The 26,750-nt window shown below is 44.5% G+C and overlaps 5 protein-coding genes across 14 annotated transcripts; 3 read left to right on the forward strand and 2 right to left on the reverse strand.

Moving 5' to 3' along the window:
• Nucleotides 1-1,412: 1,412 nt before the first annotated feature.
• LOC4814834 (probable phospholipid-transporting ATPase IF) lies at nucleotides 1,413-5,313 on the forward strand. The gene is made up of 5 exons (XM_001355033.4): nucleotides 1,413-2,023; nucleotides 2,087-2,212; nucleotides 2,273-3,213; nucleotides 3,270-4,669; nucleotides 4,744-5,313. The coding sequence occupies exons 1-5, from the start codon at nucleotides 1,807-1,809 to the stop codon at nucleotides 5,267-5,269; spliced, it is 3,210 nt and encodes a 1,069-aa protein (XP_001355069.3). The 5' UTR covers nucleotides 1,413-1,806; the 3' UTR covers nucleotides 5,270-5,313.
• Nucleotides 5,314-6,213: 900 nt separating this feature from the next.
• Nucleotides 6,214-8,934, forward strand: TH1 (negative elongation factor complex member TH1). Its single transcript, XM_001355032.4, has 5 exons — nucleotides 6,214-6,386; nucleotides 6,514-7,226; nucleotides 7,293-7,739; nucleotides 7,810-8,291; nucleotides 8,358-8,934. The coding sequence occupies exons 1-5, from the start codon at nucleotides 6,324-6,326 to the stop codon at nucleotides 8,387-8,389; spliced, it is 1,737 nt and encodes a 578-aa protein (XP_001355068.1). The 5' UTR covers nucleotides 6,214-6,323; the 3' UTR covers nucleotides 8,390-8,934.
• Nucleotides 8,357-11,986, reverse strand: LOC4815197 (trimeric intracellular cation channel type 1B.1). Of its 4 annotated transcripts, none has more exons than XM_015186526.2 (4): nucleotides 11,862-11,986; nucleotides 10,158-10,477; nucleotides 9,810-10,082; nucleotides 8,357-9,742 (listed from the first exon to the last, which is right to left on the reverse strand). In XM_015186526.2, exons 2-4 carry the CDS (start codon nucleotides 10,433-10,435, stop codon nucleotides 9,463-9,465), a joined length of 831 nt encoding a protein of 276 aa, XP_015042012.1. In that variant the 5' UTR covers nucleotides 10,436-10,477; nucleotides 11,862-11,986; the 3' UTR covers nucleotides 8,357-9,462. The 4 variants fall into 4 exon arrangements, with proteins under 4 accessions (XP_015042012.1, XP_015042010.1, XP_015042011.1 ...); XM_015186524.2 differs by lacking the exon at nucleotides 11,862-11,986 and adding an exon at nucleotides 11,381-11,496; XM_015186525.2 differs by lacking the exon at nucleotides 11,862-11,986 and adding an exon at nucleotides 11,377-11,463.
• A 588-nt stretch (nucleotides 11,987-12,574) lies between these two features.
• LOC4815265 (uncharacterized) lies at nucleotides 12,575-15,863 on the forward strand. 2 transcript variants are annotated; one of them, XM_001355030.4, is made up of 5 exons: nucleotides 12,575-12,973; nucleotides 14,033-14,223; nucleotides 14,485-14,743; nucleotides 14,818-15,048; nucleotides 15,120-15,863. In XM_001355030.4, the coding sequence occupies exons 2-5, from the start codon at nucleotides 14,033-14,035 to the stop codon at nucleotides 15,411-15,413; spliced, it is 975 nt and encodes a 324-aa protein (XP_001355066.1). In that variant the 5' UTR covers nucleotides 12,575-12,973; the 3' UTR covers nucleotides 15,414-15,863. The 2 variants fall into 2 exon arrangements, with proteins under 2 accessions (XP_001355066.1, XP_015042009.1); XM_015186523.2 differs by lacking the exon at nucleotides 14,033-14,223 and having other exon boundaries at nucleotides 12,576-12,973.
• An 835-nt stretch (nucleotides 15,864-16,698) lies between these two features.
• On the reverse strand, nucleotides 16,699-26,625 carry Fur2 (furin-like protease 2). 6 transcript variants are annotated; one of them, XM_015186520.2, is made up of 16 exons: nucleotides 26,412-26,623; nucleotides 23,506-24,518; nucleotides 23,315-23,419; nucleotides 23,164-23,239; nucleotides 22,988-23,085; nucleotides 21,763-21,897; nucleotides 21,535-21,694; nucleotides 19,982-21,470; nucleotides 19,739-19,926; nucleotides 19,029-19,185; nucleotides 18,688-18,962; nucleotides 18,343-18,625; nucleotides 18,084-18,283; nucleotides 17,728-18,021; nucleotides 17,434-17,669; nucleotides 16,699-17,368 (listed from the first exon to the last, which is right to left on the reverse strand). In XM_015186520.2, exons 2-16 carry the CDS (start codon nucleotides 24,334-24,336, stop codon nucleotides 16,886-16,888), a joined length of 5,010 nt encoding a protein of 1,669 aa, XP_015042006.2. In that variant the 5' UTR covers nucleotides 24,337-24,518; nucleotides 26,412-26,623; the 3' UTR covers nucleotides 16,699-16,885. The 6 variants fall into 6 exon arrangements, with proteins under 6 accessions (XP_015042006.2, XP_015042005.2, XP_015042007.2 ...); XM_015186519.2 differs by having other exon boundaries at nucleotides 22,979-23,085; XM_015186521.2 differs by having other exon boundaries at nucleotides 22,979-23,239; nucleotides 26,315-26,625.
• Nucleotides 26,626-26,750: the final 125 nt, after the last annotated feature.

Raw genomic sequence — 26,750 nt, forward strand, 5'->3', positions numbered from 1 at the left:
CATGAAAACAAAGTAATTAATAGAATTTTTTACAAAAAGAGAAGGGGGAGTCTTACCTCAATTCTTTGGAGCATCTGATTCTGAAGGATTTGGAGTCTTTACATCTCGGACTTTGTGCCGTTTACCAATGGAATGGATGGATACCTATGCATGTATCCATCACTCAGTCTTAAACTATGATTTATAGGCCAGAGGATGGGTTAAGCCTCCCAATAAGCCTTTAGCCGTGAGTAACCATCATCATATACAGTTTATCTGTCATAAGGCATCAATCTATACCAAATGGAACTAATTATTAATCATTTAAAGGTAAGGGCTATCTCTCTTCTCTCCATCAGAGGGCGCACACTGCACGAGGGAGAATGTGTAAGGGGAGTGTGGATACCAAATTTGGTTGCTCTAGCTTTAATGATCTCTAGGTGTTTATCGGGAGGAACAAACAGACATGGCTATATCGACTCGGTCATTTATGCTGATCAAGAATATATATATTTTATGAGGTGGAAAACGCTACCTTCTTGGTGTTACACACATCCACTTTCACCATACATCTAATATATGTACATACCTACCCCTATACTCTTTAAGTATCGGTTATAAAAACCAAGCACATTGATGGAATAACATTTCTATAGAACCTCTTAGTGGAATTCAATTTTTTTGAATTTCATTGCATATTTTTGGGTATAAGTGAGTATTATAGTTATTTTTTAACTACTCTCAAAGTTTTATTCATACAAATAGATTCCCAGGTAAAAGTATTTTGTTTTTAATTAACAAAAAAAAAGTATACTGATTATATATATTACGCACCACAATAAATCTCATAAATTCTAAAAAGAAATCACATAAATACTTTCAACACAATATTAATGTTTTTTTTATTTTTATACAATTGTAGGTCTTAAATAAATCAGAAGTTAAAACCAATAATTATGCCCAACAAGGCCTTCAGGGTGTCAAAATAAAAAGTACATGTATATCAGATAATAAAGAAATAGAAAATTAATTGACAGCTGTAATTTATAGTTTGTTATCTTTTCAGTTGAAAATAGTCTCGTTAAAGAAAAGAAAAATCTACTGGCGAGAGAGTCCAGAGCTCAACGACCTTCATTTGAATGGTGGTAATCGAATTGGTATAATGCTGCTGTTGCTACTACACCTACTGATTATACGGTTAGTGCCCACCAGATATCAAGCGGATTTGATATGGGAATCTTAAATAGCCGCTAGATAACTTTAATCAATTTCGAACAGAACCAAAGGCTGATAGACGGACACGAAAAAAATTCCAAAGAGGTTCATGGGGGTTTGGGCATGGATCGTGTAAGATCCGTGGATCGTGAAAGAGTGATGAGGAGAAGAATCTAATCGAAAGATAATCGTAGATACTCCACAAGTAGTGGGCTAACACTCGACTCCGAAAGCGTAGAGCTAATCTATCGTCACCGGAAATTCAAATCATTTACTAAATGGAATAACAATAAAAACATATCAAAACAAAACATATGGATTGGATACCCTTCTGACAGTCCACTTACAGTTCAATAAACACTCGAAGTGTTTATAAATACATGCCATTATTGGGTCCTAATCAAACTCTGGGCAATTTCGGTGGCAATTTTGTCGCCAATCCACGATTGCCCAAGAGTCAGTCTTTCTTTTGTCCCAGAAGGTAGCACGCGCGCGCACTATATTCTCTACGATTATAATGATTTAAGCTAAATACAAACTGAAAGAACATATATAAAGTAGACATATATGTAGATAGATAGATAGATAGATATATTATTAAATAGTTGTGATATGGGTGCATCCAAGAAGAAGCTCGCTGATCCACTGCGGATACAAATCGGTGGTGGTGGCATCAATGGTGACCCCAAAAAGCAGCCGCAGCCCCTCAATCGTGTGACGACTACCAAGTACACCTGGATGACATTCCTGCCCCTCAACTTTTACGAACAGTTCCGCAGAGCGGTCTACTTTTACTTTCTGATCATCACAATCGTCTCATTCTTCGTGAGTAAGTTTTGTGCATATTTTAAGCATGCCCAAACTAATTGTAGATCTTCTATTCCAAAAACAGATGACACGATATCTCCGCTTGTTTCATTGATTCCTTTGCTGTTTGTTATGGTCATAACAGCCCTAAAAGAGGGCCTGGAGGACCTCTCACGTTCAAGGAGTGATAAAATTGTCAACACTGCCAGAGGTACATATTTTTCATAGTCAAGGGAAATTTATTCATCCGTATGCTGCCGTTCCTTTCCAGTCACCGTCATCCGCAATGGCCAGGAGCAGTGCATCGACTCGGAGTTCATTGTACCCGGCGATCTTGTGGTTGTGACCAGCAATGGCGACATACCCTGCGACCTGGTGCTCCTCCAGTCATCGCGAACAGACAACAAGTGCTTTATTACCACAGCCAATCTGGATGGCGAAACGAATCTGAAGACCATCTTTGCCCCAACGAACTACACGCTCGCCATGGAGGGCTGCATTGTGTGCGAGGCGCCAACCCCGGATCTCTACAGCTTCAATGGACGGCTAGAGCCGGAGAGTGATGGCCAGGCTCTTCCGTTGACGCTTGAGAATCTGCTGTTGCGTGGCGTTCGTGTCAAGGGCACGGAGCGTATAGTGGGCTGTGCCATCTACACGGGAATGCACACTAAGCTGCAGCTGAACAGCCGCTATACGGGCAACAAGTCCGCTTCCAGCGAGAAGTACATCAACAAATTCATGGTGGCTCTCATCCTAGGCATGATAGTCGTTGTGGTGATACTATACATGATCGAACGGCACAAGGAGGCCAAAGTGGTGCCGACAATGCCGTACCTGGGACCACCGCCGAACTTCAATTCGTTCTGGCAAATCTTCGAGGACTTCCTGTCCTTTCTGCTGCTGTTCAACTACATGGTGCCAATATCCGCCTACATGAACATCGAGCTGTATCGCATAGCCGGCTCGCACTTCATGCAATCCGATCTGCATTTGTACGACGAGGAGACCGATCAGCCCTGCCAGGTGAATGCCTCCAATCTGAATGAGGAGTTGGGACAGGTCAACATTCTGTTCTCGGACAAGACCGGCACTCTCACCAAAAACCTCATGAACTTTCTCAAATGCTATGTGGCCGGCAGGGACTACCATCTGCAGAGGACCCAGCTCTATTCGCCAGCCTCCGATGAGAAGTTGGATCTGGAAATGCTGGAGGTAAGGGGCTTAGCATTGAAAATGTGATCGCAAATAAGGTTTCGATTCACTTACAGACGGAGGCCATCAAGTTCTTTGAGGCTTTGACCATCTGCCATACGGTGGAACTGCTGCCGCTGTCAGGTGAAGGCTGCTCCTCCGAAGCAGGACTATCCGAAAAGAGTAGCCTTATGTCGACTGGCGATGTTGTGGGCCGATACCAGGCCTCCAGTCCCGACGAGAAGGCCCTGCTCGAGGGTTGTGCCAATCTGGGTTTGGTTTTCGAGGGCTGCCACAGCAATCGCCTACGCGTTCGTCGCTATCCAAATGGAGAGGAGCTGCAGTACGAGCGTCTTCATGTGCTCGAATTTAGCTCGGAACGGAAGCGTATGAGCGTCATTGTTCGGGATCGGCAGGGCACCATCTGGCTGTATAGCAAGGGTGCCGAAAGCATTATCTTTCCGCGCTGCAACAGGAGTCCCGAGCTGGTTCGGACCGATGCTCAGATCACGGAATATGCTAAGCAGGGTCTGCGCACTCTGGCCGTGGCCAGACGCATCCTCACCGAGGAGGAATACACCAGCTTCATGACCCAATACAGGAATTCAAATATACAGCTGGACAACAGGAAGGACCTCATAGCGAAGTGCTACGAAACTGTGGAAATCGGACTCGATCTGCTTGGGGCCACTGCTTTGGAGGATGCCCTGCAGGATAATGTGGGCGAGACAATGGGTGCTTTGAGGGCTGCGGGCCTAAAGATATGGGTACTCACTGGCGACAAGGTGGAGACCGCCTTCAACATTGGCCTCGCCTGCCAGCACATATCTCCCGAAGCACGGGTACACTATATGGTAAATGTGACCGAACAACCGAAGCTACTGTCACAGCTCGGAGAAATTGATGCTGCCATCGGAAAGCACTCAGAGGATGCCCTGGTGATTGATGGCGTCACGGTGGCCGCCCTGCTGACACACACGCCCAACGAGTTTGCTGATGTGGCCCTCAAATGTGGAGCCGTACTGTGCTGCCGCTTAAGTCCGCTGCAGAAGAGCGAAATTGTGACACTAATCAAGCGAAGGAAGAAGAGCCACATCACGGCGGCCATTGGAGATGGAGCAAACGATGTGTCCATGATACAGGAGGCGCACATTGGCATTGGGATCGCGGGGCGTGAGGGCAAGCAGGCGGCACGCAGTGCGGACTATGCGATTGCCAAGTTCGAGATGCTACAGCGTCTGCTCCTCGTCCATGGGCACTACAACTCGGAGCGACTGGCCTTCCTGGTGCTCTTCTACTGCTACAAGAATATCATCATCACTGGGTGCATGGCCCTGTTCCAGGTCTACGATCTGTATTCGGCCACAAATGTGTACAACTCTCTGTTTTTGTGGCTGTTCGATATTGTCTATATCTCGTTCAGTTTTACCATTTTGGCTATATCCGATAAACCGTACAGCGAGGAGACGCTTCTTAGGTGAGTCCTTGGGTATTGGTTGGAATCGTACGTCTGTATATCCTTTTGGTGTCTCTCTCTCTCTCTCTCTTTAGATATCCAGAACTTTACAAGCAACTGTCCCATAACAAGCAGACATCGTGGGGTATCTTCAGCATGTGGATACTCAATGGTGCTCTCCAGTGTCTCATTATATTCTACTTTGCCTATGCCGTACTCAATGACGACAATGTAGTGTACAATGTGGGGCAGACCGCTGGTTTCCAGACCTTTGGCACCATGCTCATAACTATTATTGTGATTGTGGGCAACCTGAAGCTCCTGCTGGTGGCCCACTACATGACCTACCTGAACTTTGCCATTATTTTGGCCTCCATTGGCGCCTTTATGCTGACAACGTACCTTTACAATCTGCTTACTAGCTCGGAGCTCTACTTGGTCTACAATCTGCTGCTGGGCTCTCTGCCCATTTGGCTATATACGATCATATGCTCGGTGACTTGTTTACTACCCGATTTCACAATGAAGGTCGTTAAGGACATGCTCAGGCAACCAACGCCGCCATCCGACATAAAGCGAGCACCAAATGAATGCGACAATCCTAAAGATGTGAATGTCTGAGAAACTTTTATAAAGTATAATGAATAAAATGAATACAAATAAAATTGCATGTCTTACTGGGGGGTACTCTATGATTTTTCCATGAGGTGGATGCCACTGTTCGCTATTTGAGAGGGTTTTAGGGCACAGTTACTAAAAAAAAGATGTCTAAGTATGATATCACTGGAGTCTGCTTTGTTACTTTTAGTCTCTGAAAACTGGGATTTCTTGACTCGGATATTGATGCTGATCAAGAATATATATCTTTCCATTTGACTTTTGAAGAGATTCTAAAATTGGGCGTTATTCGCCGATTGGCGCACTCTGTTTTTACGAGTAATGAGTAATTTGCCCATCTGTTCATTTTCTTTTGGACAAGGATTTTTGGACTAGTTCTGGTTCTGAGGAGCTGTCCAATACTCAATCTCTAAATTGCTAAAACTTAGAATAAAGAGCGGTAATATCAGAGAGTTAGTGAAGTCTTAATAGTTGGTCGTTACATTCTGACCCTCTCTAGGTGATTCCCCATGCAGCCTTTTTAGAGATGCGCTTTTTGTATCGATAAGCTCATATCACATTTATGACGATAATGGACCGAGTAAAACTCATTTACAGAAGCGATTTGTACATTTATACAAATGCTATCGACTACAGATTCGTGATCCTTCAAAAATGCCCAACAAAAAGTGATCTTGTCCTGCTTCAGACGGGTTCTTATCAAAATTAAAATATATATCGATATATTGATACATCCATATATTCACATCCCTATATTAAACATATGGTCACACTACAATAAAAGTATGATGGCATGGCTAAATGTTCTAAATATAGCTAGAAATATTCGACGGAATATCAAAAACGAAGAATATGTAAAATAGAACTTGAATTCGTCAGTATATTTACGGTATATTTTGAAAATGAGGCGGTATGTTTCGGTATATTTCTGAGGGTCGGACGGTATATTTTATCGATAAGTCCGCGGTCACACTGATGGTCACACTACAAAAAAAATTTGCTAAACAAAATAAGTAAAAAGTGAATATTTGTTAATGTGCATTCGATTTTCCGGAAAATGGAAGTGGAATATGAGGACTCCGGCTGGCAAGGCCGTGCCAAAGCCCAGTCCAACTCCGAGGTAACAAAGATTTCGGCATTTGGCTTGCTCCCGGACGCTCTGATGCCGCCAGGCAGCTGTGGCGGCAATAACAATATGGATTCTGTTGTATTTTGGGAAAAATTTACGAGAAGTTTTTAATTTTTAGGAAGTGCACGAGGACAACCCACAGAAGACCATACAAGAATGCCTGGAGAAATTCCTAACACCGGACTACATCATGGAGCCGGGCATATTCACGCAACTGAAGCGGTACTTCCAGTCTGGCGGCTCCCCGGAGGAAGTGATTTCGATGCTGTCGGAGAACTACAAGGCGGTGGCCCAAATGGCCAACTTGCTGGCCGAGTGGCTCATTCTGGCCGGCGTCAAGGTGACCGATGTCCAGGCCATGGTCGAGAATCATTTAAAAGAGATGATTCTCAAGTCCTTCGACCCGAAAAAAGCGGACACCATATTCACGGAAGAGGGCGAGACACCAGACTGGCTCACCGAGATGATCGATCACTATACATGGCGATCGCTGATCTACCGCCTGGCCGAGGAGTATCCCGACTGCTTGATGCTGAACTTTACCATCAAACTGATATCGGATGCGGGATTCCAAAGTGAAATCACCTCCATATCGACAGCTGCCCAGCAAATCGAAGTTTTCTCGCGCGTTCTCAAGACCTCGATTGTTAAGTTTCTCAACAATCCGGACGATGTGCATGGCGCCATACAGGAGTGCGCCCGCATGGTCTGTCACGGCCAGCACACGTATGTCTACTCGCAGGTGCTGATCCAAGTGCTAAGCCAGGAGCAGAAAGGCGGCTTCAACATGAAGCGACTCTCTCAGGAAATCATTAAATATGCCTTACAAAAGTAAGACGGATCGATCATTCAATGCCCAATCAAACTCCCTCTCTAATACGTCTCTTTCCCGCACAGCAATCAGAACGTGACGCCCATAACGATGGCTCTAAATGGTTCAGCCGTTTATCCACAGGCCTGTCAGGCACTCACATCGATGCTGACCCGCAATACCCTCAATCCTGCCGACATCACAGTGCTGTTCCGCAACTACTCGGGATCTGATCCACCGCCAATCGACCTCATACGCAACCCGCAGTTCCTGGAGCTACTAGTTGATGCCTTATTCCGCTCTGGCGTCAAAATAAACCCCGAACACAAGCCCAAGTACATGTTTCTGCTGGCCTATGCGTCGGCTGTCATCGATCAACCGGCGAAAAAGCGACCCCTGACCGAACGCACGCTGAACAAGGACGAGCTGAAGAGCACGATTCAGGCCATCGAAAAGGCGCATGCCATTTGCAATGTGGGTCAAGGTACCTCAGAGCTAATTGCCGAACTCCAGACGCTGTACAACTGCATCAAGTAGGTATATCTATACTACCCATCTATCTGCATCTGGATTGAATGGTTCTGCGTTTGTATTTGTGCTCAGGTATCCCGTTGTTGGCGTGGGTGTGATACGCTGGATTGAGAACGTTGTGATGGAGCCATCGTTCTTCAAGCTCTCCACCGACAGCTGTCCCACCCATCTGGCCGTGCTGGACGAGGTGGCGGCTGTCCATCCAACCCTGCAACAGCAAATTCTCTTCCTGCTCATCCGCCTCTTCGAATCGAAGCAGGACGAACTGGAGATCCTCGTTCAGCTGGAGATGAAGAAGATGATTTTGGATCGCATGGTCAATCTGCTGACACGCGGCTGTGTGGTGCCTGTGCTCCGATATGTGAAGCAATGTTGCGCCATCGAGGACACTGATGTTTCGCTGATACGTTACTTTGTCACCGAAGTCCTGGAGACCATCACGCATCCGTATTCACCAGAATTTGTGCAGCTCTTTCTGCCGATGGTGGAGAATGAGGAAATAACGGGCACAATGCGGGGAGAGGGTGACAATGATCCAGTGTCCGAGTTTATTGGTAAATGGAGACAGCCTTTTGAACCATTTTCTTGTATTTCTCTTAATCTTTTTCCTTTCGTTTCAGTTCATTGTAAAGCGCACTACACCACTGTATAACACTTGCTCAGGGAGTGGACAATACATATATATATATATATTTGTAAAGGATAAACAAAAAGGATTGACGGAAAACAAAGCTAAGGGCAATAAGAAGAATAAAGCGAGAGAGAGAGTCTATTTTTTAAGTCCAGACATCTGTCTTCCCCCCTTTAGTGGAAGAAATGTAGAAACATAGAAACAGAGTTAGAATAGAGTGAAGTTTTTCTCCTCATTCTAAGGCCTTTTTAGCCTTCAAATACTTCCAATAATACATAATTAGATACTTGAATATATAATCTGTTTGTCTCTCGGTATCTGATAGTCATAGATCTTCATCTTCATCAAAATATTGCAAAACAAACAAACAATCAAAAGTAAAAAACAAAAAAGAACAGAAATAAAATAAATAGTTTACATATTTTTTTATTGCAACCAATAAACATTCATACCTCTTACAAAAAAAATTATTAAGCCTTCAAAAACAGCTTTTGAATGCGTGTTCAAAGGTGGCCCTAAAATAAAAACACTCTTAAAATGTATTTAAAAAAATAAAGTAAAGTCAAATAAAATAAAATATATATAGAAGCGAAGCAACACGAAGCGACACTCACTTTCTTCTGCTGCTGCACTCTGCTGCACTTTCAATATATGTATTTATGTACACACTTTCGTTCTTTCTGCCTCTTTTGCGGCATGGCATCGTCTGTTCTGTCGTTCAAGTCGTAGATAATAATGTATTATGATGTAATAATGTATTATGTGCGTGTGTGTGTTTGTTTATACGGTATCTAAGTGTGTAGTTCTGTCCCATAATTAATCCTACCAATTGCAATACATTAGAATACACAAATTTATACGGATATGGTCCTTAATCACAAGTCGATGGCCAACAGCACCATACACACCCCCTGGGTGCTGGCCATCGAGAGTGATACTCACAACAACAACAAAAAAATATATGTCTTTGGCTCGAAATCGTACAATCGATCGATCTAGTGATGGTTCATGCTATGCTATATGTATGTCTGTGCGTTTGGTTTGGCAGCGATGATTGATTACGTTTGTTCTTGTTCTAACTACAAAATAATGTTTTAGTTGTTTTTCTTAACATCTTTACTGTCGCCATCCTTGGCCTGTCCGCGGCCCAAGATCTTGGCCAAGCTATCCCAAATGCCGCCAAAGAAGATGGCACAGCCCAGATTCTCCAATGGCAGGAAGGGATCGTGTATGCCCAGCAGAATGGACGACAGCTTAAAGTAAACCAAAAAGATTACAATTCCAAAGTACACCAGAGCGTGCGGTGCTGAGATCCAGTCGGTCTTCTTGTCCAGCACAAAGATGATCGAAGCAAGCAGAGAAGCCTTGGTGTAGCTGCAAAAACCACAAGCAAAATCAAGGAATCAGTCTATTAAAATGGTTAAATGGTTAAACCACTCACAAGCTTGGCTGCATGAATTCCATGGCCGTTGGTGTCCATGCGCCACGAATGAGGCGTTCAATCAGCTTGGTGAATCCTGCCCCATTGCCCTTCAGAGTGCCAATGATGATCATGATTATCCAGGCATTCGGATACAGCTTGGCCGCATGCCCCACACCGTCGTAGACCTTTTTTGCCCGATATATCTCCTTCATGGCACTGGCCACAATTTTCACGGGCAGGAATTTGGCCACCTTGTAACCAATATCGAACGGCGTATAGAAGACAACGTACCTACCAAACAGATGCAGATATAGATAGAGATACGGATACGGTTCTTTGGGGGGGTTTTGGCTGGAATATATTTACCATACGGCTGTGCCCACTAAAAGCTGGCCGGTATTTTTCAATGGTGCCAGTATGGGTTCGCCGAGCAGGCCATTGGCCACCATGCCACCGGCAAAGATGACGAGCATGGTCGAGAGCCAGCAGGCCAATGGATGCTTACGGGAGAAGGCCTGTGCATTGGCGCCCAAGTCCTCGCGCACGGCCAGCGCGGCAAGTAAACTGTGAGCAATGTCGAAAAACGGAAACATTTTCAGCTTGATGACCTGATTGGCCACATCCAAAAATGCTTCCGGGTCCATGATCACAGCTGATCTTGTATCCTGCCTTCACGGATGATAAATCTGCGAAATAGGTAGGGATATGGATAATTCTTTCAAGTCTTGCTATTGAAGATCTTTCACCCCCAAATTTGGCAAAAATAATGTTACATAATACTTCAAAAATTGTAAAAAGGCCAATTTTATCAAATGAAATGTTTGTACCAGTTTAGGATGTATATATCCCATATGTACTCTCCCTATACAAACAGATGCTTCTTTATTGTGATTTCTTACAGACGAGAAGATTGTAGAATAGATAGAATGAGAGGCTATTGACGGATTCCCCCGCAATTGAAGACAGAAAGAAGACTCTTTGAACTGCAGCCCGTGTACGTACGTACAACGTACACGCGCCAGACGGGCCGCGCCGGGCCGGGCCGGGCATGGCATGGCATGTAGAAGAGTTGTCGAACTGTATGTTCATTTAGACACAAAAACATAAAAACACACAAATTCAAACTGAAAATTGTCGCTGTTTTGGCCACACAGCAGCTCCAAAAATAAATTTCGCTAATGAATCGGTGAGGGCTGTTAGAAGAAGAGGCGCGCACCGCACCGCATCGCGCCGGGTCGGATACGAGACCGAGACCGTGCGCACACACAGGTCCGTTCCGTATGTGGCAGTGTGCAGCAGCCCACATATACGGGTACGGATACGGATACACGGGGTACGGAACGCGGGGATTGGCTGCGGTGGCTGTGCCTGTGCCTCCTGGCTATTTTCGAGCGGCGTACATTTGGAGAGGCTACGTAGTATACAAAAAAAAGTATATGTACTCCACTTTAAACGCCTCGTTCCGGACTCCAGCCAGAAAAATATCATAATATATCCGGACCCATGTGTCTGCAGATTCTACGGCTTTTTTACCGGGCCATGCGGGAAAATAAATTAAAATAACTAACAAAAAAATGTGTGGTACCTACGTCTAACACACACGCGAGCGAACGGATAAACGGATAGCAGAGTGCAGCACGAACACGGGGAGACTAGGCCGCCAGGTCCCGTGTGTTACATGCTCGTTGTTTGTTGGCTATTTGTTGCTCTCCCTCTCTCTCTCTCTCTCTCTCTGTGGTCAAATGTTATATATTTAGAATTTCTACGAGTTTTCAGAGAAGCAATCTCTCGCAATATGCCTTCTATGAATACCTATATGTATATGCCGTCCATACACAAAATGTACGAGTGGCGCACTCGTATGTATCTTACAGATGGCGGGGGCCAGCCAGCCAGATCAATGGGGCGAAGACCCAGAGCTTCGTATTTCATACAGAAAAAGCGCCCATAAGCCATTCTCCGGAATTCCCTCGATTCCCAGAGACCATTTCAAACTCAACGGACATTTGCTTGATGTGTTGTGTCTCTTTTGTTTACGTGGAAATAGGTGAAAAGAAAACAATCTCTCACCTATAGAATATTACACAGAAACAAATTTAAGCCGCATGAATCATCCACCACTTATCACTCAAATGTTCTTTGACTATTAATTCTGTCAAATGGGCGGATTTGCTCGCCGTTTTGGTGCTTACATAAATATGTTTTTGTTGCAGATAAACATAAACAAAACACGATAAGATAGGCCGAATAACTATCGATAACCATTTACTGCAACAGATTCCGGCTCGTTTTTTCGGGGAACTTTGATCAGGGAGCCAGTGATTGATGAACGCACTTGATTAGTGATTATGATGCATAGTTTCAAGCACTTGATTTTCAGAAAGTGAGCGTAAAACCAGCACGATACCGTTTCTTGATAAATGATACATTGCTGTTGGAATCTATCGATAGCTGACATATCGATAAAAATAAGATACAAAGAAATAAACAAGCGAAAAATAATAAGAAAAACTAAGAATTTAGCCCAATATTTCCGTTTTATGAAGAATAATCCAATTTGGCGTGACTGTAGCGACGCTTCGAAGCCGGCTATTGACCACATCGATAGGCTTTGATCCGATTATATTTACGATGGGACGATTACCTTGTATACTCAAGAAAGTAATATTCAATACACTGCAAACTATATACATATATACTTGTATAATTATTTTCAAAAGTGTTCCTTTTAAATGAAATTCGCGCTGCAAATATTTGAAATGTATCGTTTTAGTTCCTCTCCGCTCTATTAGTTATCGTCTTTCTAAGTCGGGAACTGTCCACCACCGGTGCCGATTTCGAATTCTGTTTGTTGTTTATTCGTGCACAGCACAGCAATCGGCGCTCGGACTTAAAAAAAATACGAATAATGTAAAGTTTGTGTTACATATAATTGTCCATTCATTTTCCCCACCATACCAGTAATTGTGCGAAATTTTCGGCACAACAACAATTTCAAGTCAAGACGAATCTCTGCCACTTTTCGAAGGCACCGAATCTCCCACACAATCGCAGCACGGACGCACACACTCCCATATAGCAACGTACGTGTGTAGTATTTGTATGGCACATGCACAAAAAACTGGTGTATGTTTGATTTATAACTAAAGTGAGATTAAGTTCGAAATCTCGGTGGTATAAAGGTGAGCTATTTGAGTATAGTTTTGTGTTGATTTTAATGTGATTTTCTCTAATTTTGTTTGTAATCTCCACCAAAAAAGTAAATTGCCTTGTAGCACTCACACACAAACAAACAGCCATGTGTAAATAAGTTGACTTTTTGTGTGCAAGCGTGCGTGTGTTTGTGTGTGTGATGCGTGAATCTTGGCTTTGATTTGGTAAAAAAAAAGCAATAAAGCAAATACATATTTAAATAATTTAAAGGTCAATTCGAATAGGGCCTTTATTCCCATGAGAGTTACTTACTAAAACTAGCCCACCCCACTCATTAAAAATATCCCAAACTGCCTAAATTTATGGAAATGCTAAATAGATCTGTGTGCTTTGTCTCAATTTCACTTTCGACCCACTTCGGTGGAAAATGTCAAATGGAACTGGGAACAAGGCTAAAGTACGTGTTCTAATTGGGAAATTACCGTTCGTTACCACTCTATGTATGCATTGTTTGTATCTACTGTACTACTATTTATAATACTATGTGTCGTTTGTTCAGCCATAACTTCTTTCGAAATAATAAACATATTTATTGGCAAGCCCCACGTCCAGTCATTGTGAAACCAGATACTTGTCTGTTCTTCAATCACAGCGCGAACAGCTCCTCCGATAAGTAAAGAGATCTTTTTCATATATGTAAATATTTACACATGTGTGTCTGTTTGTTTGTTAGCCCGTAATCGAGCAGTGCCGAGCCGAATATGGCATAAAAATGCCGAGTAAGATGTTCTCGTAGACAAAAATTATGCAAACGCCACAGATTTTGTTTTCTACCCAAGAAAGATCACGGTTTTTGGGGTTTGTTCACTGATAAGGAAAAGATATCAAGTGAATCATATTTCACGTGTGTTGTTTGTTTTATGCGTTCTACCTCCCTCCAATCCACTCCACGGCACACCGCTCTACTCCACTCCACTCCCCCCGCCCCCACACAACTTTCATTTTGCCGTCCGAGTGCTAGTAGTCGATTTCTAAATTGTAATAAAAACAAAAAATCATTTTTTCTGAATTTCGTGACCGACTTTCAGATGGCGTCCAACAGCCCATCGAAGAAAAAATCCTCTGGTATGCGCGTTTTGTGGATACCAGGCAGAAAATCCCACCATCCCAAGGGCCGCTATAGCACCACCAGTAAGCACGTCTCGTACTCGGGTCCGCAAAAGAAAAGCGAGGTGTGGTCCTTGGGAGGCAGCAAGGCACAGACCGAGCTGATTGACTTGTAAGTAAGAGGATGGTTTTATTCTCGGAGGGAGATCCAAAATATAATGCAAATGCATGCCATGCCCTACCCTCCCCTCCCCTCATACAGCAGCCCATGGATTCACAGTCGAGCTTACGATTTACTAATTATAACAATTGTTGTGCCTACCCATACCTGACACTCGTCGCTAATCATTGCAATATAATACTCGCACACGCAATCGCCCTGGCAGCTGTTGCATAAATCGATTCTCTGATGAATGTATCCGTAATCTTTCAGCCCAATGTCCGAGGGTCTAGCTACACCATCATCGTCCCTGAGCATTGTGGCCACTTGCTCGTTAGTTCAAAGCGTGAAACTCGATCATCACACTTCCTCTGATGATTTAGTCGGACTTTCAGAGACTGCCACGTTGCCCGCTTCGCCAGGAGCTGAAGATACTCCGCCACACAGTCCACTCTCTGAGGCACCATCGACGCCGTCCACAAAAGCCATGACTTCTCCCAATGTTATAACAACAGCAGAAGTGCAGAATTTGGTAAATAATCGTTACAGATGGGAGGGAGCGGAGCCATCAGCCAATCATAATTGCAATCTGTTTTCTGTTTGCAGCACAACTTTTTGTGTCCCGAAGAACTGCCCAAGGTGCCAGGACATTTGGCAGCAACAGCCGAGGCAGAACTGGCACTTAACAGCTCGGCAGGCACGACAGCTTCGATAGCAACGACATCCTCGCCACTGGTAAACCGCAAGGCAGAACCCCAGCAAATGCCAGCAATAACATCGCACTCGCAGCAAGCCTCACCCCAAAAGACCAAATATAAGAATCACAACAACAATCAGGTAATCTACATTACTTATCCTTTCAATCCACCTGTATTTATTCATGTTTTTTGTATGTTTTGTATGCTCAGGAGGATATCAATTCAATTGAGAGCCTCTCCAGTTTTCCACGCTTTCAGGGGAATGCCGCTGATTTTGATTGGATCGACGAGATGGTGCAGCAACGGAACTGCAACGAACTGATGCACAAGAACAAGCGCAAAAAGGGCTCGAAAAAGGCCATCGAGAGTCTCGAAAAGGACCAATTGGATGGCAAATCCTACGATTACAAGACCAAGGACAATATTGATAACAATGATGGTGATGAAAAGATGGTCACATGCCTCTACTACTCGCTCATGTGCTGCGACTGTACTATATCATAATCGAATGAGAGCGTTTAAGCCTCTCCAGCTACATATATCCATGTAAAATACCTCTTTAAACCTACCTATGTATAAAATATGTACGTTTTTTGATACGATACCTTTTAGTAGTATAATAATCCTCGAAAAGAACCCGACCCCAAAATGAAGACACGACAGACATTTAGCATAAAACAAAATTCAAATCCGTACGCCCTCAGTAGCTACAGACAGAAGAATAACTGAAGTATTAACGAATTTATAATGATTTACATGGAAGGTTGCACTATAATTTACAAAACAAAAACCACAAAACAAAAAAAACATTCAAATTAACGTCCGTACTCTATAAAAGAATACGAGTTAGTGTGTCAGAAAACAATCTCGTTTTGTATGTACATTATTAAAGCTATTTTGTACTTTTGTAAATAAGGTATTTTCTACAAAATACACCATAAAATAAATACAAAACTTGTAGCTTGTATTATTTATGCGCCCAAAGCGAAAGAAGCTCTTGAAGATGAAACCCACTATCGGGCAATGTGTAGAAGAGCCAAACCCTTTACGTGCTGCTAACCCCCTGCTAGAGTAGATGCAGCTCTGTAGATTCTCAATATTCTTTGAATATTCCGAGTCCAACAACATGGTTATTTCATAGACTTTAATAGAACCCTATTAGGGTTCCGAAGAGACCGAAGGGTCTCTCTCGCTCTCTCTCTCTCTGTGTGCATACTGGCCCTCGAAATGTACTTTGTATTCTTTCACTTAGGGAAAATTTAACGCTTTGTTTTCTTGATACGAGAGATCTGTTGATAGAACCCACTTTAAAGGCCATGGCGTTGTCCCTCTGTTCATGTATGCATGTATCCTTTTGCTTATGGCACATTTTAACATTACTCGAGGTCATTGAATCGTTATGCAAAGCATCCCAAAGCAATGACATTTTGTTTGGTAACTTTGGTCTTGTTTTATGACCAGTTTGGATCGTAATGAAAACCAGTTTGAAAGCCAGAGCCAAAATTAATTTTTCTTGATCTTATTTCGAATTAAAAACGAATCAACAAGGTGCGTGCGATCTATACAAACAAGATTCGCAAGGTAAAGCAAAGAGAAAGCCCAGGTATTTGGTGACGTGACGAGGCTAATCGTAAGGCTAATGATACGATACCTACATAAAGTAGAATTACGCTCAATATGCTGAAAGAAGAACACGGGTAACATTGGTTTTCAACTTGACATAACATTTTTCATAAAAATTTAATACAAACATTAAATTTACAAATATATATATAAAAACAATTCACAATCACATATAAATTTTTATCATTTTTTGTTTTCGGGATGTTAAATATTTCGATTTCGCTATATACCTCCAAAGTAAGGTGTTTTTTTTTTTTAATTTACTAGTCCAGAGAGAGAGAGAGAGAGAAGGCGCGCAAGAGAAATCCAAGAGAAAATCGCGTTGTCAATTGCGGGTTCCATCAATCAATCAATCAGCTGAGGATATTATTGCTACAGCTAGTAGTTGCTGCTGCTGCTGTTGCTGTGGCTGCCGGATCTCTGTACGTATTGTTGGATATAATATCATCTGGTTCTCTTCCATTTCTATTCCCGTACTCATTGCAACTTCTTCTCTTGGGGACGGGGGCGTGGCCACCGGCTCCCTTGCAATGAAACTCAATCGCATCAATATCTTTTGTACTCTCAATGTAAAATTCGTTCCCATGTATTGTGCCTTTGGGGTCATAAACGATCCGCTTCACCTCTGTCGTCACATCCAACATATCATCCTCTGTATTATCAGCATCATCATCATCGGTGTCATCGTCCTCGCCCACATTAAATATAAATCTGGCCTCATTGCTTGTCTGTGCGGCTGAGGCGTTCTTCTTTCGACGACTGCTCCCACCCGACGACGATTTGCTGGCTATCTTTCTATATCTTACGGAATTCCTCGATACATAGTTGCTGTTTCGCTGCAGAAAGAACAAACATTGATTTACAAAAGCTTCAATTATTCATATGTTAGATGTCTGTTTACCTGTAGAACAGCGAAAATAATGGAAAATATGGTAATAATAAGCAAACAAATGGCCACTGCAATGGCCGTGATGGCCGTCAAAGGAGAGTCCAGCCGCACAAGGAACTCATTGCCATTGCCCTCACTGCCTCCAAGCTGGGCATCAGCTTCAGCATCGCCGCCACCGCTTTTGTACATGCTCCCACTGCCGATGACTGTACGCCGTTTACCGCCCGTAGAGGTAGCTTTGCATTCACCTGGTCGAAGGATGGTTTTCACAATTATAAGACTTTAATCTTATTGTTCCGATCTTACCCGTTTCCTTGTCGCAATGGCAGCACGCGACTGATATTGTGGTGTCGTTGGTGGTGGTCTCGTTCTGCTTACAGCATGGCACACACTGGCTGTTTAACTGATCCAAATGGAGGGGCGGTGCGCAGTTCTTGCACGAATACTGGCCAGGGCCAAGGCAGGAGCGGCACGAGTCGTGGCAACCCTTGCAGGTGGATGTCGTGACGTCGTAGTACTGTGAGCTAAGGCACTCCATGCACAGTCCTCCATCGAGCATAAAGTGTGGCGGGCACGAGGAGCAGGCCAAAGGACCGGCATCTGCAAAAACCCAAGTTATTATTTTCCGAAACGTGATGGAGAACAGCATTTTGCACACTTACCATTGCATGTCTTGCAATAGTGATGGCACTTCTGACAGCCAAAATCCGACTTGTAGAAGCCCTCGGGACACTCTGGATGGCATTCGCCGGCTGCCAGCTGCCAGCCAGCAGGACACTGAACGCACTGGTTGCGACGTGGACCACTGCACGTGTGACAGCTGAGATAGCACTTGGCACAGATGCCCCGGTCGCTGTAGTAGCTGTTGAAATGGTATTAGACAATAAATAAAAGAAATAAATGCATTAAATAATCATTTACCCATCGGCACAGGTGGTGCGGCATTCGCCATTCTGCAGTTCGAGGCCCTTGGAGCAGTTGCTGCAATTGGTGCGCGATATGCACTGGCTGCAGGTGTGCAGACAGGGCGAACAGACGCCCGTCTCCATGAAGAACCCATCCTGACACCCGCTGACGCATCGGCTCAGCTCCAGCAATCGATTTGCGAGGCAGGACATGCAGTTCGTCTCGAGAGCACCATTACAGCTCTCGCAGGAGGCATGACAGGGACGGCACTGGCCCTCAATCTGACTAAAGAATTCGGCTGCGATAGAGGGAATAATATTAGCATAAACGAAGAGAGGAATATAATTTCATTTGACATACATTCATTGCACGCCTCACTTCCGGCCACAATGCATTTGTCCTTCTTGTTCAGCGACCAATTTGCAAGGCACTCGGAGCATATGCCATTGCTGGTGCAGGTCTTGCAGCCCTCCTGGCAGGGCATGCACTCCAGCCGCTTCTTGTCCGCATAAAATGCATCCGGACAGCTATTAAGGCATTGGTTTTGCCAGGCGTAACGGCCTGGTCGACACGTGATGCAGTTCTGGTCCGTTGGGCCATTGCATGTACCGCATGTCGAGTGGCAGAAGGCACATCTGTGGTAATAGAAGAACATCAGGTTTACAATTTCTATGGCAGGGATTTTCCGCTGCTGCACGTACTTGTTATCCTCCGTTTCGTAAGTGTCCAGGGGACAGGCCGAGTAGCATTTATTCTCATGCATCACCAGATGATGGTCACAGCTGGTGCAATACTCGGGATGGTCCTGGCAGGAGGCACAGTTTGGTTCGCAAGGAGCGCAGGTTCGATTTCTGCTATCTGTTTTGGAAAATACAAAAGACACACACACAAAATTATGGTCACATTTAACATTAATTCTTTTTAAAATTCTCTCTTATGGGACCTTAGCAGCATTTAGAGGTATTATTTTTGTTCAATCCAACCCCTCAATCTCGCCTCAAACCAAAAAACTTGTTCATGCTAAGTCTTGCAGGAAAAGAAAAGAGATGGCTATACCTAAGCATCATCTCTCTTGCCGTCTTCTTTCATCTCTGATTGTTTACAAGGATACAAAAAAAAAACCATAAATACCCATTTTTATAGGTATTATAAACGTGTTTATAATATTTTTGGCTATAATAATGAATCAATTATAAACAAATCACAGCTTCAATTGCACTTTTGACTACTGAATGGAATGATTTCTTGGCGAAATACAATTAAATTCAATTATCTTTTGCACTCGTTTGATGGAGAGACCCTTCCACAAGCATAATTGATCCCCACAATTAACCCCTTCTGAATTTCGGAACAGGCGCAGAATATGTTATTTTTTTTTTGCATGTTCTTCCTTCTGTTTGCTTTGCCTTACTTTCAAAATAACCATCTGGGCAGACTTGCAGGCAGACAGCCAGATCGATCACATGCAGATGGGCTGGGGCGCAGGTGAGGCAACTGTCGGGTCCGGCGCCAGCGCAGGTCTCGCAGGAGTCGTGGCAGGGCCAGCAGATGCCCACTTGATTGGGAAAAGATCTAGGCGGACAACGGCTCACGCAGGTGCTGTAAACAAATCGTATTTTGAGTGGTGTTAAATCATTTTTCGCTGCTTGTTTACTTGTCCAATCGATAGTGACTGCAGGCCACACACTGCGTGGGTCCGCGGCCATAGCAGCCCAAGGAATCGCATTCGGCGTCGCAGGAGTACAGCACAATCTTCTCCTTGGTGGCATCGGCTGGCTCTGCTTTCAGCTGGGCGGCCGCAGCGCCAGTGACATTCTGTCCATCTAGCGTAGCGGTGGCCGGTTCTGGTTCCGATCCGGCACTGGTGAAGATATTCTGATAGTTGAGATAGCCCGCAAAGCTGTCGGTGTTGTAGTTGCCGCCCTCGTTGGCCGGCTGGCCGATATTCGAGGCGGATGGGAAGAGAAACGGATTGGCGCCCCCGATGGGGCTACGCATCTGTGGATTCCCAGTCAGCAGCTCCGACTTTAGGCGCATGGGCTGATTGGAGGTTCCATAAAAGATCAGCTGCCATTTGGATAGAATCCCCGGCTGATTGACCCTTCGACGGCCGGCATTTATCACCTGCAAGGTCCAGCGTCCCTCGGCCTTTTCCCCCCAATAATGAACGCTGAGGAAAGGCCAATCGTCAAAGTTCGACTTGACAATGTCGCGCGGTCGTTCAAACAGCAGCGTGCTCGTGGTGCCCATGGGCGAGGTCAGAAGAATCCTCAAATTTCCTCTCGGAAAGAAGCGCAAGGTAATGCGACACTGAACATGCTCTAGATATCGCACCTCATTGATCGTCCCCGCACAGCCATTCACATCCATGTGGGTGGACAGTGTGAAGCCAAAGGAGCCCTCGATTCTCCGATCCTCGTTGTTCTCCCGCGACTTGCAAATATGCTGCGGCGGCACCGAGGTCCACTGCTCTGCCATTGAGACCATGGCCCCCGCATCCATCAGTCCGTAGCCGAATTTGTGACTGTATTTCCGCTTGACGCCATTCGGGGTCCAGCCGCCCTCCTTCTCCAGCGGCGAAGGTCGCGACGTATACACCACCAGGTACTGCATATCCCGCCAAGTGAGATCCGGATTGGCCTCCAACGCTAGGGCACAAATTCCAGCTGCCAGCGGCGCTGAAGCCGAAGTTCCCGTATGCTCCACCGTGCAAATATGATCGGGTCGCAGACGTCCATCCATATCGACGGTGGCCACACTCTTGTCATGGCCCGGCGTTCCCGAGCTATAGGTGGTGGCCAGCGTCGACGAGCATTCCTCCAAGTACCAGGGCTTGAAGCCCGCCTGTGTGGCACTCGATATGGAGAGGGTGAAGATCGAATTGGTGTAGCCATCGCAGTTGCACGAATCGGTGTAGCGGCCACCGTTGCCCGAGGCCCAGACAAAGATGGAACCCCTGCCCTGCCGACCGCTGGTCACGCCATAAATGAAGGCGCGCCGGGCCAACGGACCGGGGCCATCCACCGTCGAGCCATCATCCTCGGGTCCCCACGAGGCACTGTAAATATCAATGTGCGAGGGATTCAAACTCAACGCCTGGGCCTCCACTACATCGTTGACTTTGCCATCGAGCATGCGAACACCTAGACAGGGAATAAAGGAGTACTATAAGCCAGGAGAAACTCCAAAGGTCTTCGATACACTTACCACCAATGCTGGCATTGTAGGCCACACCCACGCCACAATAATTGTTAAAGGCCACGGCTGCCACTTCGCCGGCACAACGTGTGCCATGCTTATTGTCGCCATTATCCTGTGGCGTGGGATCCGAATCGTTGCCATTGATATCGAATGAGGCATCGGGATCCTGAAAATGCGGAAAGAGTACGTTTCCGTTAGTGCATATTTTACATAGCACATTTAACATTTATTTACATAGTTCTGGGCCAGATCTGGATGATTTGTTTGGATGCCATCGTCTAGGATAGAGACGACAACACCCTTGCCGGTGTAGCCCTTCTGCCAGGCAGGTCCCACATTCATATCTAGGCCGTCCTTGGCTCCACCGTTCTGTTTGGGCGCGGAAACGAAACAGAAATACAACAGCGATTAGATCACAACTCTAGTCCATACTCGTATACATAGAACAATACTAGAACAAGTGTTATTCCAATCAGTGTTCGAAATACATAATTTACAATAAACGTCTACCATTCTGCTGCTTGGGCTTCCTGTAAATTCAATAAATATGTATCAGTGGGTCGCAGCAACTGGCAGCAATAAGAAACTAAAAAGTGACCAAGACTCTTTTCTTAGGCTTTTAAAGTGTTGCGACTTTGGAAATACCCTCCTGGCTCTCATATAGTAATTATTTGGCATTCTTATACCCTTCCACTCGAAGCCACCATTCCCTTCTTTGCGAAAACTGAAACTTTTGGGGTGTACTCGTACTTTGAACGATACAAAAATTAGGTTGTAGACCTGGTTCGAATGCTTCCCATGCCCATATCTAGAATATAATAAGCGATTTATACACAACATATTTTCTTAAAGCTTAAAACTCTACCCAAATAAGTGTCTGAGTTGACAAGCGAAATGTATAGCATTTTATTTGATTTTTTTGAGACACATACATGCACTCTTTGCAGTTTTTATGTCTTCTTTTCTTTAGCGCTTTTACGCTACTTTTAAGCTACTAATCATGGAAATTGTTCAAAGAATAACAGAGGTATGCCAGGTATGTATTTTATACCAATTTAAATTATATTTTGAAAGCTACATATTCAAGTATTTATGTAATTCCTTGATCTGGCCTACAACCTAATTTTTGTATCTCGAATTTTTCGAACAGAATAGGATATTAAACAGGTCGACAACAGGCCCACTTTTTCTTTCTTTCGGTCTGCTGACTGCAGCTGCGACTACTGATATTTTTAAGGAAAGGAAACCCAGGCAACAGCAAGAGCTTCACTTCCACAGTAAGTTTTCAAACACTGATGCCAAAAGATCTACGTTTTGGTTAGAGGCACATCTATGCAGAACAATCTACAAACATAATGGAATATCTGGGGTACAAGCAAACATTAAACATGACAAGAACAGGGTAACAACAAACATGCATTTTGAAGTGAGAGAATATGGATTTACATACTTTACTCACCAGATACCACTGCTCCTTGAACAAGGGATCCGGAAATATGGAATGCGAGCTAACATCACGATACTCCAAGCGTGGCGAATGCGTGGATAGATGGGGCTCTGGGGAGTATGGAGAAAACAGCGATTCGTCGGGGGCATATTCTTGATGGCTTGATGGACGCAAAACATTATACGGACTGTAGGTGGGCAGATCCTGGTAGGGACCATCGCGCTTCCGTCGTACTTTCTCATGCTGTTGTTGCATCCATTTCACCTATAAGAAAGTAACCATCCCATCATTTCCGCCTCTCCTCTAGTGGGCAGGGCTCTCAGTCCTTGTATATTTTACCTCATTCTCGGATCTCAGATCGCTCTGATGCTTGTGACTGGAACGCAATGAACGCTTCGACACGCGATGATGCTGGAAGACATAATAATCGTCCAGTGCTCCAATCTGCAGAGAGTGAGATAATAAAATGTGGGTTAGCTGGCAGAGGCCCTCAGGGGAGGACGGGGAGGCGCCTTCGAGTCGTCACATACCTGACCCCGATTCACGAAGCCATACTTGTCCGCAATGGCGTCGGCCACATATTTGCCAGCCGGAATGTGTACGGCAAACTCATTTGTGTAGATTGCCTCCTCCGGAATACTGTAGGGGCCAAACACATCGTTCTCATTGAGGAGATGCTGCTGCTCCAGCTGCTCGTGCTCGTGTTCGTGTTCGTGTTCACTGGCATTTATATGAGTATTAAGTATGACCTGCAACTCGTCTGCTAGGGGGTCCGAGGCAGAGTCAAAGTCAGGGTGAGTGTTGGACCTCGCGCTCGCGGCGTTGGCCTTGTGGGAAGTGGTTTGAGTGATTTCTGTTTCTGTTTCAGTTTCAGTTTTGCTAAGGGACAAATTAACAGCCGCCGCATTGCTCTCGGTATCGTTCTTACTGCTGATGCTGCTGATGCCGCTGCTGCTGCTACTGCTGTTGAGTATTCTTCGTGCGGCATTGATTTGTTGTTGAGTTTCGCTCACGCTTTCGCTTTCGCTATATCGAAGAGCACTACTAGTGTTTCGGCTTAGGACTACTAAAACTAATAAAAAATATATACAGCTCTGTGCCATTCGATTAAATGTACATAAATAGACTCTATTGAGTTTTGCATGTGCTGCTGGTGGAGGATGTGGAGGAGGAGCTCTGCTGCTACTTCTACTGCTGCTGCTAGTCTTTGTCGTTGCTGTTGCTTTCGGTAGCGTTTGTTTGCAGTGCTTTCGATATGCGGGCTCTCGGGCAGGACTGGGTCTACTGCCCTGCTCCTGTATGATTGGGAGGATGTTTCTTGTTCTTTTTGTTGTTCTGGTGACACCTCCTAAATCAAGCATTATAAAACTATTCTTCCAGCTGGAGGAGCGGAGCGGGGGTTTTTGGGGGGTTTTTTTTATTAGGGTAGTTGCTTTATTCTCCTGAAGAGTCTTTTTGCAGCAACGTATCGTCCGTGTCCGTGTTCCTTTCTTGTGTCCGTACTCATGTATCTACTGTTTGTGGGCTCTGGTGTCTGGTGTATCTAAAAATAGAATATAAACAAATGTAGCAGAAGAGCCTGTGATCTTAATCTTAATCTTAATCCAACCATTACTATTATCTTCTTCTTAGAAAACAACAAAAAAATATATGAAACGTGCAACGTGGGCGGGCGTCTGGCTGAGAGGGAGACATCTCTGCTGATTCATGACCCCCGGAGTGATGATAAAACGTTTCAGTTTCAGATTTTATTTTTTTCTTTTTCAACACGAAGGTGATTCCCGTTGAGTGAAGCTCTCGAATATATGTATGTACATCTGTACATATATATGTATATTATATTTATTCTCTCTCTGGCTCTGGTGATGCAACAGAACAGTAGCCGAGGCAGTTGGCTGAAGGGGGGGAGGGGGGACTTATAAACAATGACTAAGCAAAGTCATGTCTGAATATCATTAATTTAATAGTATAAAGAAAGAAAGAACAGAGTTACCCTGGAAATCTTTCTTTTCCCTCCCCCCTAAAAGCCTTTCTTTCCCTACCAATCCCTATGCCTTGGCAAAACGAATAAATTACGAGTGCACGAGTGTGGGACTCCTATTCGATTATTCAGAATATGTGCAACATGTAAAACTCTGGGTACAATGCTTGCGCATGGCACTGCCACAGAGGGACAGGGAGACAGACAGACAGTACTTGTAGATTATATATATATGTACATATGCATATATATATATGTGAAAGGAGAAGTAGGAGGAATCAAATGCGAAGAAGAACTGACATAACCATTTTGATTTCCATTCCCCATTCCTTAAGCGATTGTGCACGTCCCGTTGGGGGTTTTTTGTTGTTGTTTTTGTTTTAGGAATGAACACAGAGAGAGAGACAGAGTACGGTACATATGTACGTGCCCCTCTGATGCACATGACGGATGGACGGTATTTATTACCGATAAATTGGTGGTACCGTACATTTTTGGTAGTAGGTACACTAGCGGGCACGTAGATATGTATTGGTACAGTACAGTGAGATTTATGTGACCAAAAGTGTGTGTATGTAGAGCGTGGGAGGTGGAGGAGGAGTAGCAAGTGCAGACAGGCATATCCGCATGCACCAACGGATAAGGAAGGGAAGGCAAGACGACGAAGACGAAGACGACTACGACGACGACGACGACGACGAGGAGACTCTTTAACAATATCTCCCCTCCTCATATTGATTCCGGTTTCTGTTTCACTGTGCCATTTCGCGTTTATACAACATACAACTTCTAGTTTTGCGAGTGGTGGTGGTATGTACATACATCTATGTATGTATGTATGTATGTATGAACATACATAGTATGTATCATTTGTTTGTATAATACACAGATTTTTCATTTTTCACACACAAACACACAGATTTCGCACTAATTGTGCTGCAACAACAATGACACCTTTTTTGTTTTGTTTTTTTTTTGCTGGGGGTGTATTGGTGTACTTTTGATGGTGTGTGACGGAGGCAGCGGCGGCTCAAACCCGACACACACACATACACTCACAGATAAGTACGTAAGAGTTGGCATTTCGTACATACATACATACATGAACATATGAATGCACGTAATGCATAGACAACGGTCAGAGACACATTCAAATTTATGTATACATCAATGTGCATCAGAAACAACAAAAAAAAAAACTGAACCCGTTTCGTTGCACGGATGGTTGGATGGATGGATTATAAGTATTACTCGGTCACATTTTGGGTAAGTACATAAATCACAGCTACAGTTTTTGGCACGGGACTGGAGGACTGTTGACGTCTAAGGGCGCGGGTCAGAGGCGCTCTACGACTTACGCCTTATCAACACAGCAAAATCCGAAACAACTGAGAGACTGAGACGCTGGCTGGTACACTGATTGCGAGGAGGCCCCCAAAGAGAACGCGTGCTTACCATGCGTACATATAGGAACTAACCGAACGGACCCGACCCGACCGTTACGAACAAGCGACGACGACTGCGCTGCGCTCCAGCTTAAACTGAACTTTATTTTGAAGTTAATACTCGTACATACAAACATACAGAGCCAGAGACCCGAGCCGCCGCCGCCGCCACCGCCGCAACCAACAGACGCCTGCCTGGTCGTGTTGTTGGTTGGTTGTTTCTTTCTTTCTCGCTGGATTTTGTGCTAACCGCATATGCATACATATATACAAACATACAATCGCACACTCTTGTCTTACATATAGACATTCGTACATTCGCTTTGCCGCCTTGCCTCTACATATACAT

This window comes from Drosophila pseudoobscura, chromosome X, assembly GCF_009870125.1.
Source record: "Drosophila pseudoobscura strain MV-25-SWS-2005 chromosome X, UCI_Dpse_MV25, whole genome shotgun sequence".
Classification (NCBI taxonomy): domain Eukaryota; kingdom Metazoa; phylum Arthropoda; class Insecta; order Diptera; family Drosophilidae; genus Drosophila; species Drosophila pseudoobscura.

Coding starts and splice junctions, on each gene's coding strand:
- LOC4814834 (XM_001355033.4), top strand. CDS start 1,807: ATGGGTGCATCCAAGAAGAAGCTCGCTGATCCACTGCGGATACAAATC. Junction 2,213..2,272: donor AATTGTCAACACTGCCAGAG/GTACATATTTTT, acceptor GTTCCTTTCCAG/TCACCGTCATCCGCAATGGC. Junction 4,670..4,743: donor AGCGAGGAGACGCTTCTTAG/GTGAGTCCTTGG, acceptor CTCTCTCTTTAG/ATATCCAGAACTTTACAAGC.
- TH1 (XM_001355032.4), top strand. CDS start 6,324: ATGGAAGTGGAATATGAGGACTCCGGCTGGCAAGGCCGTGCCAAAGCC. Junction 6,387..6,513: donor AAGCCCAGTCCAACTCCGAG/GTAACAAAGATT, acceptor TTTAATTTTTAG/GAAGTGCACGAGGACAACCC. Junction 8,292..8,357: donor TCCAGTGTCCGAGTTTATTG/GTAAATGGAGAC, acceptor CTTTCGTTTCAG/TTCATTGTAAAGCGCACTAC.
- LOC4815197 (XM_015186526.2), bottom strand. CDS start 10,435: ATGGACCCGGAAGCATTTTTGGATGTGGCCAATCAGGTCATCAAGCTG. Junction 10,083..10,157: donor TTAGTGGGCACAGCCGTATG/GTAAATATATTC, acceptor TCTGTTTGGTAG/GTACGTTGTCTTCTATACGC. Junction 9,743..9,809: donor GAATTCATGCAGCCAAGCTT/GTGAGTGGTTTA, acceptor TGGTTTTTGCAG/CTACACCAAGGCTTCTCTGC.
- LOC4815265 (XM_001355030.4), top strand. CDS start 14,033: ATGGCGTCCAACAGCCCATCGAAGAAAAAATCCTCTGGTATGCGCGTT. Junction 14,744..14,817: donor CAGCAGAAGTGCAGAATTTG/GTAAATAATCGT, acceptor TTCTGTTTGCAG/CACAACTTTTTGTGTCCCGA. Junction 15,049..15,119: donor AGAATCACAACAACAATCAG/GTAATCTACATT, acceptor TTGTATGCTCAG/GAGGATATCAATTCAATTGA.
- Fur2 (XM_015186521.2), bottom strand. CDS start 24,336: ATGCTTGATTTAGGAGGTGTCACCAGAACAACAAAAAGAACAAGAAAC. Junction 18,626..18,687: donor AAGTGAGGCGTGCAATGAAT/GTATGTCAAATG, acceptor CCTCTATCGCAG/CCGAATTCTTTAGTCAGATT. Junction 18,022..18,083: donor CTATTGCAAGACATGCAATG/GTAAGTGTGCAA, acceptor GGGTTTTTGCAG/ATGCCGGTCCTTTGGCCTGC.